Raw genomic sequence first — 13,593 nt, forward strand, 5'->3', positions numbered from 1 at the left:
GAGAGCGAGTCCCGCAAGGCCCGCCGCCCGGGACGCCCTGGGCGCACGCGGGGGCCGCGCCAGCAGGGCGGAGGGGGCGCTGCGGACGGCGGCGGGAGCGGCGGGCCACGCACGGCGGCGGCGGGAGCGGCCGGGCACGCACGGCGCCGGCGTCGGCGGGAGCGGGAGCCCCGGCCACGCGCGGCGGCGGCGGCGGCGGCGGCGAGGGCGGCGGTGGCGGCGGCGGCAGCGGCGGGAGCGGCGGGAGCGGGAGCCGGGCGTGCACGGCCGCGGCGGCGGGAGCGGCGGGAGCTGTGGCGGCGGCGGATGGCCCAGAGCTGATCTATGCGGCGCTTGGAGGGGCTGTGTCTGCGGCGCCGGCGGCGGCGGCGGGGCCCTGCCCGCGAGCGGAGCGGGGACAAGATGAAGTACCAGAAATACCTGACGGTGCTGCAGATGGCCATCGGCGTCACCCCCTCCAACCGCGGCAGCCTCCTGCCGCTCAAGAGGAAGCTGTGGTGAGGGCGCGGCGGGCGCGGCGGGCGCGGGGTCGGGGCCGGGGCCGGCGGGCAGCGAGGCCGGCTGTGGCCGGGCCCGACGGGCGCGCAGAGCCGGGGGGCGCAGCAGCCATTTCGGAGCCCCCGGGGCCGAGCGCCGCCGCGTCCCGCGCCCACGCGGGCGTGTTCCGCCGCGACCCTCGGCGGTGCCCGGCGACACGCAGAGCGGCGCGCCGCCGAGAGGGAGGGGCGGGGACCCGGCGGCTTACGGGCACCGGGGCACCGGTCTCCCGCCCGGGACTGTCCTTCCAGCCGCCTCCCCGCCAGTTCTGGCTCGGAATTTCCAGCCAGGCTTCCTTGCGGGCACAGGACAATTTATTAGCGCTGCGTTTTCTGCTGTTTCTCAGAACCCTTCTGCTGTGGGTACATAGTGAAGGGCGAGCCGCTCCCACGGTGAGGGGACCAAGTTGCGAGGGTTTAATGGCATTATCAGGGACTACATTTTATCTGCACGCGTTCCAGTTCCTCTGACCTGGAAACTGTTATTGGGGTAACGGGAAAAGATCGCCCTTAAAAGAAAAATGTCTGGAAGTTTTCCAGATCTGGTTTACACAGTTGATTATCTATCGGGTTGTATGGCGTTTTATTAGCGTTTAAATGTGGCATATGGAATCCCCGTGTGGGCTGCCTGGGTATTCCAAATGCCTTGAGACTTAAGTGTAAGGTTCTGCCACAAAAGAAATAGTCCAGTAAAGGGATAGTGACTATAGGAAAAAAGATGCCAGACTTCTTTGCTGTTCAGTGGCTGTTTTAATTTTAAAATTCGTGGTTGGTGAGGTTCGTAGAGATTTACGCACTTTAATTTTAATTGAATTTAATTTCAAGGTTACAGAGAAAAGGAAGTGAGCCTGCTTTTAGGCATTTGGGAAAAGTAGTTTCTGCTATCTAAGGCAAAATGAGTGATCCGAGGACTCTAAGGATGGAGCAACCAAGAAAAAGAGTTTTCTTTTTTGAAAAAAGAGTGCCAGTAATGGAGAATTTTGGAGGTGAGACCAAAATATATGGATGGGCAGTGAGGTTCAAATTTCAGCTGTGCCACTTACGGTGTGACCTTAAGTTACTGGAGTATCTGTTTCCTGGTCTGTAGGATGAGAATGATATTATCTAACTCATGGGGTCATAACCCAGATCAACTGAGATAATGAATGCAAAGTGCCTGCCACTATGCTGGACTGAATAATGGGTCCTTAGCGAGTATTAGTGTCTTCCTCACTGCCCTCGCCTACCAATTTGTTCAAAAAAAGAGATTTGGGGGTGCCTTGGTGGTGCAGTCGGTTAAGCCTCCCAACTCTTCCTTTCAGCTGGTGTGCTGACCTGGGGGTCCTGGCATCCAGCCCCACCTCTGGTTCTGCACTCAGTATGGAGTCTGCTTGAGTTTCTCTCTCCCCCTCTGCATCTCCCCCACTTTCTCTCACTTGAATAAATACATTTAAGAAAATAAAAATATTCTGTAGAAGGCATTTTAATTGGAAGAGCCACAAGTGACAACATGTCAAAGACTAGACTGGGAATAGTTGGCAGTAATTAAGAAATGTCCATGGAAGAAGATTTTAGCAAGTATAGGAAGACTGTGCTACTATAATGAAGCAAGAAGTAGTAACGTTTGAAGAAGGCTTTTCAGGTTGATGGTGTACAGGAAGGAAAAAGAGATTCAGCGCCAGCAGTCTTTCCCCTCACTCTGCTTTTCTTCTGAGCAACTGCATATTTTACTTATGCACTTATACAAAGCACTGCATATTTTACTTAATTGTCATACACGTTTCTCCTCCTTCCCCTTACCCCCACAACTGGAATGTAAGTTGCATGGGGGCAGGACTTTTTATCCGTTTAACTCATTGCTAAGTCCCCTGTAACCGGTATCTGGTACAAAATAGTTTCTGAAAAGATATGTGTTGACTAAATGAATTCTTAGTAATGCATAACTGGGAAGGAGATTTTCTTGATATTAAATTTAAAAACTAAGATGTGAGAATAATGCTTGAGCTGTTAGGCATGAATATTAGTATCGGTCAGCCACCAAGTCAGGACACGAGGTTTATTCTTTTTCAATGGAGTGCCATTTCTGAATACATTCCTCAATACAGTTTGCGAAGAGAGGACACAAAGAAATAAATCCCAGGTAACTTTTATACTCCAGAAATTCATGTTTCAGTCAGGCAGTAAACTGAGGCCATGATTAAAAACCATCTTACTAAGAGATAGCCTGGAAAAGGCAGGAAGATTTTTGTTTAACTCTTCCACAATATTAAATGAGCATTTCAAAATTTCTGCTCAATGTTAAGGGAATTTGCAAACGTTAATCTAGTTTCTGTAGAGGCAAAGTGAAGAGCATATGCTACAGAAACTCTAGAGGGAATGGTACATTAAACATAGATATATATAGCCCTTTTTTTTTAAGTTGAAGAATATTGTGCTACTTGATTCATCTATTATATCTTCTGGAATTAATTTTCTAGATAACATTCCATTTTGCCAGTGTCAGAGCCAATGGGACATGGAGGATTGAGACAGAAGACACTGTCACATGGCAAGAAGATATGTAGCTATGGGTTCTGACTCCAGAGTGATGGGTGGGACGCAATAGCAGACATCAGCAAGGGTTGTCAGACCTTGGAATGCCCTAGTTTATGCCAATTACAGGATGTGAGGGCATGCTGTCATAATTGGTTGTGGCCTAGATGAATGAGGATTTATATGAAGGTGCTGTCTCTGTTTCTCTCTCTTTAAATTATTGCAGTGTATGGAAAGACTGCATGCCTACAAAGCTTATGCCAATGGAGGTAAAGCGTAGGAGGGAGTGATCCAGTGTTTCGGTCCCACACTTCTGTCTAGTTTGACCATCTGTGCTCCTTAACTTTCTTTTAGGGAGTAGCTTCCTGTCTTTCTGATTGGCTCTGCAGATCCTTTAAGGCGTATTGGTTTAGATGGAAACTAAACCAGACAGACAGCCAGACCTGCATCAGCGGAGCCTGTAATTCTTCTCTTTGTCTCCTTCTTCAAGAAATTTAGGAAGTAGGACTGTTTGCAGTATTTGGTTCTGAATCATTAGTGTTTAGGAACCTGGAACTCAGGCCTGTTAACCTCTCCCTGCAGTAGGTGTCAATCTGTACGGCTTGCTTCCTGTGGGGGTCTTCTGTAATTGCTGGTTATGAAAAGAAGCAGAAGGGCACTGTATTTCCCAGAGCTGCTGTAACATTACTACAGACTCAGTAGCTTAAAACAACAGAAATTTATTCTCTCTGGTTCTGGAGGTCAGAAGTCTGAAGTCAAGGTGTCCGCAGAGCCATGCTCCCTTGAAGTCTCTTGGGGAGGATGCTTCCTTACCTCTTCTAGCTCCTGGTGGCTGCAGGCATTCCTTATGGCTGAATCCCTCCCTTCTCTCTCTGCATTTTCACATGGCCTTCTTTGTGTTTCTGTGTCTTCTCGGCTTCTTCTAAGGATATTTGTCATTGCATTTGGGGTCCACCTGGATAATCCAGGATGATCTCATCTCAAGACCCTTCAGTATATCTGCAAAGACCTTTTTTCTAAATGGGGTCACAGTCATGGGTTCCTGGGGTTAGGGAGAGTGGAGAGGAAGGGCACCATTCAATCCAGTACAAGTACTGAGGCCAACTCTTTGCTCTTCAGTGGGTGTGAAGCCCAAATAGTTGTTTCATCCTAATTTTACGTTGTCAGTCCTGATTTTTGCATTGAGTGCTGTTAGGAATGTGTACACTGATCTTAAGGGGGGAAAGAGTGTCATTTCATTTTCTTCATGCCTCTAAATATGGATCTCCCAGTTATTTGATTCAGTAATTATTGAAGGCCACGTCGCATCAATTCACTCATTCAAGTAGTTTAGTTGTCCAGTAATCAGATTCTGGAAATCAGAGGAGCTGCCATTCATTGTGCTTATTACCTGCTAGGCCAGTGTAAGTGCTTTCCAAGCAACCGTCATGTAACCTGCAACACCTCTATGAGGTAGGTGCTGTATTTTTCCCAGTTTTACAAATGAGGTCATTGACTTGCCCAGAGTCACACATCAGGGTTTATACCAGTTGTTGGGGTTAAAAACACATTTGAGCAGGGACATGACAGTCTAGAAAGGAAGAATAACTGAAAACGGGTACAAATAAACTGAAAAGTGCCTTATGGAATGTTGTTTCTCCAAGGGTGGTGCAGAGCCCCCTCATGGGTCCCAGAGGTTCCCCTGATGGGATAGGTATGCCTCTAATATCCAGGTCCTTTCTTGGTTTCTTTTTTTCTTTTTTTAATTGTTGAGGTATGATTGGCATATGACATCATTACTTTGAGGGGTACAACATAATGATTCAGTATTTATGTATATAGCAAAATGATCAATACAGTCAGTTGAGTTAACATCCATCCCTTTCTTAGTTTCTTTAAAGAGCAAATTACAGGCAATTATACACGTTATTATTTATAAGTTCAACTAAAGGCTGGCTATTTATATAAACCTTTTTATATAAACTCTGGAGATTTCTGAAGTCTGTTACTTATAGATAAAAATTAGCATTTTACTAGCTTTTGCTGAACTATCCTTTATAAGGATTCAGTATCCTTCTAAAGTCAGTGGCCGTGCTGTACTTAGTAGTATCTCAAGGCTTCTGTTCTTATACCCTTGTTTGTAATTCCCCTTGTTAGGGGGAAAGATGCTTTGCTATCACCCATTAGAATTAATCTTGAATTGGTTATGGCTATCAATTCCTGATATTTTAAAATTACTATCTTGTAGAAAGATTGTTAGGTGTTACTTTTTTTTGGTAATTTGTTCTTGTGTAAATGCTTTGTTTTTACCATCTTGATTGTTTTTGCCTAATTCTTTGTTATTATTGAGATCTTTTCCACTAGAAATTAGAGATGGGTGAGGTAGATAAGTTTGGGAGTTGTTTGTTCCAAGTGAACCTTGGTCGAAAATAGTTGTGAGCCAAAACTTCTGAGTTAGAAACAAAATGAGAGGGTGGACCCTGGGTTTCTGCCTTTTAAGCACACCAGCCATGCCCACAAGTCCCACATGGTCCCATTAGGGGAGTTAGAAAGGGAGTGCAGAGAAGGAGAAATTTTCTCCCCAGTCATCCCCTGGGGATGATAAAATGGAATTAAGAATTAGGAAAAGAAAAACTTCATTGTAAGCTAAATACTGATTTCCTCAGAGTTCAAGTGGAAATATCCAAAATGCTTGTATCTCAGTTACTAACTTTATTTTTCCTGCTGTGAAGGGCCATTCTCCTAAATATTTAAGAAATAAATCCCAGAGTCTGAGTTATTCAGTGCAGACCACACAATCAGGTGGAGGGAGTGTGGGACCCTGGGATTAAAAATACTCCTTGGGTGCCTGGGTGGCTCAATCAGTTAAGCAGTTGAGTCTTGAGTTTGGCTCAGGTCATGATCTCAGGGTCGTGAGATCGAGCCCCACATCAGGCTCCACACTGGGCACGGAGCCTGCTTAAGATTTTCTCTCTCCCACTCCCTCTGCCCCTCCCTCTACTTGCTCGTGTGCTCGCTCACTCTCTTTCTTTCTCTCTCTCTCAAAACAAAAACAAAAACAAAAACAAAAAAAACCAGCAATAAAAAAGAAAAGAAAAATACTCCTTATACTCAAGAACTGTCTTTGGTGGGCTTTTTGTATCCCAGTATAGCTTGTCTTACCTGAGTTGTAAATATTCCTCTGTATTCTTATGAGTGTACAGTGGGAAAGTATTTGAACACACATATCCCTGCCCCAAAAGAAATACTAATTCTCAAAAACAGTGGTAAAACAAGAGAGAAGTGACATCTTAAATTCCCCTGTATCTCAGTACCCCTTCTACTTATATATGAGATAACATTGAACATTATCATCTGGAACCATGTTTATTCCTTTTCTTTTTCTCCACCTAAGAAAAGGGGGTCATTACTGAACCATATGCTTTTTAACAGTTGACCTCTTAGCTTCCAAAAGACCTGGTCAGAACTTTAAAGTTACTGAAATTACTCTGTAGGAGCCTGGTTCTGTGCCTACAGAAGGCATCTTCCTCCTGAGAAGTCTGTGTGTAGGGGGGATACAGACCTGATATTCACCTGCTATATATCAATTCAGCTCTACTCTTCAGTAATGTTTTTATTATGATACTGGTGGGGAAGGGGAGGATCCATTCTTCTATTTATATTGAGGATTTTTTTTTTCCTGTTTTAGTCACTGGACTTGGCATTACATTGAGTTAAGTCTGATAAATTTCTTGGTTGTCCGTCATTTATAAATTTGATGGATATAAATTCTTATCACAGACTTTAGGTTTTAGGTTTGGAAAAAGGGTAAATAATAAACATTTCTAAGTTAAATGAGAGAAAAACTTGTGAAAAATGTCTTTGTCAAAAAGCTTATATTTCTTCTAATATGATTATGCCATATAATGCAATCAAAGTAAAGTGTGAGAGAGGAGGCATAACTTAAGAATTGTATATTGTTTTCCTTTCCCATATGCCCACTTTTCTTAAATGAAATTCTTAATTATTTTCATGAAAGCTTTTACTCTGCAGAGAAGAGAGCAAAACTGTGCAATGTAAAACTTTTTTAGTGTATTGAAAATAGTGAAAGTGACATCAGAATTTTACTCTGGGAAGTGACTTGAAAGGTGTAATTATTAGCAATTCAATGAAATAACAAAAATGAGAATTAAAAAAGCCACAACAAAAATACTAAGAGTCTGAGTAAACAATACCGAATGCCATCAGTGGACCAGCATTTTTGCGGTATCTCTGAAGTATATTTACTAGATAAAGATAGTTCTACTCAGAGAAAAGCCTTGCAAGAACCATTTCCAGGAAATGTGCAGGAGAACATTTCTGCACAAAGAGAGGCTGATAACTTGCAGCAGCATTCCAAGGACAGAAGAAGCAGAGGACACTTGGGGAATTATTCAGATTTTATGCACCAGGTTGATTGACGCCTTGGCTTACCAGTTTGTGACAAGCTGTGGACAACAGTCTTGCTTTCTCGCTTACCAAAGCAGTGAATGTGGGCTCTTGGGCCAGAGGGACAGGGCTGTACCTGAGATAGCTACTGAGTCCTCTGACCCAGAAGACAAGTGACTTCGCAGCAGCATGTCCCATCTCTCTGCCAGAGTTGCCAAAGGCAGGCCACAGTAAATGTGACAGTGAAGAAACAGATGTTCTCTAATACAAATATAAGTAGACATTAAAAATCACCAAACAGTTGGAGAAAACCAGTATTAGAAGAATTACCATACTCAACAAACAAAAGAACTAATCCCTGAGAAAAATAGAAAAACCTTGGATTAAGATGGTTATTTTCAGAAAGATGCAAGAGAATATCATATGAATAAAACACCATACTAGACACTAGAAATATAACCTTTGCTCACTAAGGTGAAAGAGAATGGCTGAATTGACAAAGCTGAGAAGCAAGTGAGCAGTGTGGAGGAGGAAGCTAGAGAATCACAAAAGAACAAAGGGACAAAAGTATGAAAGAGAAGTTAGGAGACCTTGAAACTATTTCCAAGCAAGGGTGGAGCTTTTGGTAGGGTTGCACTGGTGCTGGAAAACAAGAGAAACAACAGTGTGTTAAACGTCATTGCTTGTGTACCAGGAGATAAGAATACCACTGAACTCTAGATGTTGATAGGAGTATTTCAGTTTAAATAAGTGTGTGTGTATGTGTGTATTGTGGAAATGTAGAGGTACATATATATGCATATATATGTGTGTTTGTAAATATATGAATGTAACTATATAAATGTACATGTAAATATATAAATACATGTGTATGTATGGTTAGCTAGAGTTAGAGTTGCCCTAATAAGATGTATAACTTTGAACTACTAATTGGAGAGGAGAAAGTCCAAGGGAGGGTAGAGAGAAAGAAAACTCAGTCATACTAAAAAGGTAGGAAAAGAAAAAGAAGAAAGCATTTAAATTTGAAAAACACAAACTATAAAACATGGCAGAGGAAAAAATCTAAACATATCCATAAACACAACACATTTGAATGGATTAAGTTTCTCTCAAATGATAGGGATTCTCAAACTGAGTATGAAAGAAAAGCATCCAGTCACATGCTGGTGAAGAATTAACTAGAGTTAAAGGTACAGCTAAAAGAAGGAGGCTGGGGGGTGGGTGGAGACAGGGACCTGGAAAGGTTGAAAATACAAGCACAGAAAAACATAAACCAAGAAAAGGATAATATGAAAATGTAGTTGGGGAAATTATTAGACGGAATTGCATTTAAAGTAAAGTCTTTAATTGGAACAGAGACTTTAAATGTGATAAATGTTTAAGTCCCTAAAAAGATAAGAGCATTGGGCATTACATGTAAGAATCGTTGAACACTACATCAAAAACCAATGATGTACTATATGTTGGCTAACTGAACATTATAATAAAGAATAAAAGAAAAGATATGCGTTACAAACATTAAGGCATCTAATACAACAGATTTGAAATATGTAAAGAAAAAAACTAACATATAAAGATCCATTGTCAAATCCATGTTCATGGTGGGAAACTCTGTCAATTGCCTCTTTTAAGAGAAATTAGCCCTTTAGCAAGACAAATATAATGAAGGACACAGAGAAGTTAAGTTATAAAAGAAAAAAAAAGGATAAAGTCACCTTTCCATTTAAGGACATGCCCACCTCCACATGAACATTTTTCTGTACTGTTGATGGAAGCATAAATTGGGAAAGCCTTTTTGAAAAGTAGTACTTGCAACATCCGGAAACCTCTGACTCTGCATTTTTCTTCTAGTGTTCTTTCTTAAGTAAATACTGTGTTTGTACCCAGAGATGTCACACATGTTCATTGCTTTACAGTTTGATAACAAACATTTGAAAACTAAATGCCCAATGGTAGGGGAGTGGTTGAATAAATTGTGGTATGCCTGTACAATGGAATACTGTTTAGCCATTAAAAAGAATGAAACACATGAGTTCAAGCCCCACATTGGATATAGAGATTACTGAAAAATAAAATCTTTTAAAAAATAGAATGAAATGGATCTGGGTTATTATGGGAAGAGCTTCAAGATATATTATTATGTGGAAAAAATGAGATGTCGGGCAATGTGAACAGTTTGGTCAGTTTTGTTAAAAAGTTTCAAAAGGAGATTAACACATACATAGATAAGCATGAACATTTGTTTGGGAGGTTATAGGAAGAACCATTAGTGGTGATTATCTTTGGGGAAAGGGATGGGGATTTGTGATGAGGAAGGAGAGGGAGGCTTTACTTTTCATTCTTGCATCTTTTCACACTCTTTAAATCTACCTGACTATAGGGGCATAGTACTTTTATTCTAAACTGCCTATTCTATTTCATGATATTCATTCCCATCTTATTATTATATAAATCAAATTTACTTTGCTATCAGTCTATCCAGTATGTCCTTTTCAAGCAATGAGAGACTTTTTTTTTTTTTTTTTTTTTTTTAAGAGAGAGAGCTCACACAGAGGGGGAGGGGCTGAGAGAGAGTCTTCAGCAGGCTCCATGCTCAGCCCTGAACCCGTTGCAGGGCTCAATCTCATGACCTTGAGATCATGACCTGAGCTGAAATGAAGAGTCAGATGCCTAACTGACTGAGCCACCCAGGTGCCCCATGAGAGACCTATGCCTTTTAGATCACAACATTTTTAATATAAAATATTAAGGTCAGGATATTTGAAAAGTTTACCAACATGGAACATACACAAGCAGGAAATTGATCATAAAATAAGGAATCTGATTTTCACAAGCCACCCTTAACAAATCAGTCTTACTACTTAAGTCTCTGTCATCTCTAAGACGATAATCCACTAAGCAGTTTCCTCCCAGGTTCCTGGGGGCACCTTCTAAGTGTGCCAGCAGCAGTGACACAGAAATGATTGAACACATAACGGTCTTGAGTGTATGTTGATGTGTATGAGCATGTGTCCCAGTGTGCAGATATGTAGATAGCTTTGATTATTTACCATTTCTTCTTATCTGTGTTTTCTTGGTTCTGTAACCATGCTGAATTAAGTGTTGACTGTCATGTTTAAAGCTTTAAAAGTTATGCTCATGCTTTAAAAAGTATGCTGAACGGTATTTATACTTGTACACAATGACAGCTGACTTGCACTGAGTGTGCTGGGCCCTGGGCTGAGCGCTTGAGAAAGAACTACCCAGAGGGGAGCAGATGCCTCTCAGTTACCTAGGAAACTTCAGTCTGGCCTTAATTGCTTCTTTGATGGTCAGAGTTGACTTCTAGTGAATCGTAATGTAGAAATGTTTGAACCCTGTCAAGAGAAATTTCTAAACCAGCAAGCTACTAAGAAATACTTAGAAAGCGTATCTGCTCAGAGGTAGATCCACTGTGGTTCTTTGCTTCTTGGCTGAAAAAGGAGCACAATGTTTCCAGAGCTATCCTCAAGTAAATACTTATCTCGTGCTTGAGAAACATATCTACCTGCAAATCCGTCTTTTAAGTGTTTTCCGCTTCTTGCAGGGTAACGCCATCCTCTGAAAATCCGAATGGTGCTACTTCTAGCGTCAGCCAAGGAAAACCTTCTTTAAGACGAATAAAAGGGAGACTGCACAGAAGCAAAAGCCTTGATAGCATCGATTTCTGTGAACTCACTGTAAGTGGACTGTGTAGTAGTTTTTATTTTCAAAGAATATGAAAATTTTGATGTCATTGTTTTGATTTTTATAACAGCACAATACTCTTATTTTGTCATGAGCATCTTTTTGCAGTAAAAATTGGTTTATCCAACGGGTTACCAACTAGAGTGCTTTGTTAACTGATATCCATATGAAACCTTTAGAATTAATGATTCTGATTCAAAGACCAAGATAAAGAAATGCTTCCTGATCTGCAACAAAAATTAAAATAAGTTCAGTGAAGTATTAATGTAAACTTCTTAGAAATTACATATCTGAATATTAATGTAAGTAGGGATCTCAGTGTTTGATTAACCCCAAATACCCACCTTCCTGGCAGGACCAGAAAATAGTGTTACTTAGCTATTCTTAGGACAGATCCTGATTCAGTTAATGTTGGTGCTTTCTTTCCATTCTAAGTGATAAACATTAGTGGCCATGTCCTTTTTATTTTTTTCTGGACCAAGTGATGGGTTTTCATGTGGGTGTGTGATACATTCATGCATGTTTTTAGAGGAGCAGGAACACTGGCACTTTCAGTCCCCACTCTCCTTTGCTATTAATTATATTGCCTAGTTCATAAGAGATACTATAGTACTATAAAGGATATAGTAGAATTTTCTTTGCAGTAAGATTTTATTCAAATTTATGTATTATAGGGGTCAATGGCAAATTAATGGATATTTAGGATGTTTAGGAGACCAAATGTGTTTACTTCTTTCCTTCGAGCTCTGAAAACTTCTGAATTATAAAAGTACCATTGACTATACCTGTTTTGAACAGTGGAAACAGAGCCTTTCTTCTTTGAGGATATGACTTCTGCACCTTTGATCTATAATTGATGAAAACAGAAGTTCAGTAAATGTGGATACTCTTTTTTAATTTATTCTTATTAAAATAATTATACTCAATTTTGCCTAAAAGTGTGCTTGGCCATTTTATGACGTAAGACAGCAGAAGGTGAAATGTGACCTATCAGAAGACATTTAAGCAATAACTGAGAAAAGACAGTAAATTTTTGCTAAGTAAAACTATCAATTAAAATGACTAAAGGAAACAGCGTGGTTTAAAATAAGGAGGATTGCTTTGCAGTAGTGAAACACTGAATTGAGAAGCAGATTTGAATTACTTTTTGGAATATAAAAATGGAAATTGGAATTTTATCAGGTCCTTTTTATGGTACTAAACATTGTCATTATGGGAGGTAGTCCAATAACAAATAAGTTTGGCATGTCATAGAGTATGTTTGCTTGCTTAATCACGGTCTCTGTGGTTGGGGAAGAGGTTAAAATATCTGTAGAATATGACAGAAAAAAAAGCTTTACTTCATGTGCTATTGCTTTCAGTTTCCCAGAAATAGAAATAGATTATTTCACCTAGGAGGAAAAGTTGGCAAATAGAGCTGTCTTTTTATCATGACAAATACGTCTTAAAACTGTTGATAATTCATTCTCTTCCTTGTGCCGTGTGAGGGTTGATCTGGCTCAAGTGAGTGTGTGGCTCAAGTGAGGGAAAAAAAATAACACTACCCAGGTGCAGTTAACATCTGCAGAACTAGTGTCTTTTTTTTTTTTTTTTTCTAGTGTCTTTTTTTTTTTTATCATCTTTCCTAGTTGACCTTATTTCAAAAGTGAAATGTCTTAGCATCCCTGAAGTGAAGGCATTTGACACTGAGGTTAAGCAGGAGAGATAAAGTTGAGGTTGATGGAAGGTCCATTGTCTTTCAGTAATGAGAGTATATTATTGAAATATAACTGCAGTTCACCCTTGAAGATAGCAGGGGTTAGAGGCGTCCAACCTCCATGCAATTGAAAATCCACATATAACCTGAATCCCCCCCAAACTTAACTACTAATAGCCTACTGATGACCAGAAGCCTTACCAATAATCCATTAACACATGCTCTATATGTTATATGTATTATATACTTTATTCTTAAAATAAGCTAAGCTGGAGAAAAAAATGTTAAGAAAATCGTAAGGGAGAGAAAACACATTTATAGTACCATATTTTTAAAAATCTGCATATAAGTAGACCCATCAGTTCAAACCTATGTTGTTCAAAGGGTCAGCAATACTGCAATTGTCAGACTTCTGTTGCAATTGGAGTTCCTTTTCCTTCTCAGAGAGAGGTTTTTGTAGTCATGGGTGGTAGGACAGCAATCTTTGAAGACTTTTAGATTCTTAGAAATTTTTACAATGAGCATGTTCCATTTTTAGGAAAACAATAAACTGCTTTTCCAAACAATAGAGAAATTTTTAAAAAGAGCCTAACAGCCTGGCTACTCCCACCATCTACCGTAAACTATGGCAATTAATATTGTAATACTCAAAATACATAGGGACATATAACGTCTTTAGCAAGGGGATGAAAAGGATGTTTTCCCCTCCACTTCTTAAATTGTCTTTTTTTTTTTTTTTTTAAGATTTTATTTATTTGA

At 40.5% G+C, this 13,593-nt stretch overlaps 1 protein-coding gene across 2 annotated transcripts in view; it reads left to right on the top strand.

Annotated features, from left to right (window-relative positions):
* Window positions 1-324: 324 nt before the first annotated feature.
* Window positions 325-13,593, top strand: part of TJP1 (tight junction protein 1) — a gene marked incomplete at its 5' end in the record, with an annotated part of 242,755 nt that continues 229,486 nt past the window's right edge. For both annotated transcript variants that reach the window (XM_080808821.1, XM_080808822.1), the window contains 2 exons: window positions 325-497; window positions 10,999-11,131. In XM_080808821.1, coding sequence (XP_080664947.1) covers window positions 325-497; window positions 10,999-11,131 — 306 coding nt within the window. The remainder of the gene's footprint in view (window positions 498-10,998; window positions 11,132-13,593) is intronic.

This window comes from Martes martes (genome assembly GCF_963455335.1).
Source record: "Martes martes genome assembly, chromosome: 7".
NCBI classification, from domain to species: Eukaryota; Metazoa; Chordata; class Mammalia; order Carnivora; family Mustelidae; genus Martes; species Martes martes.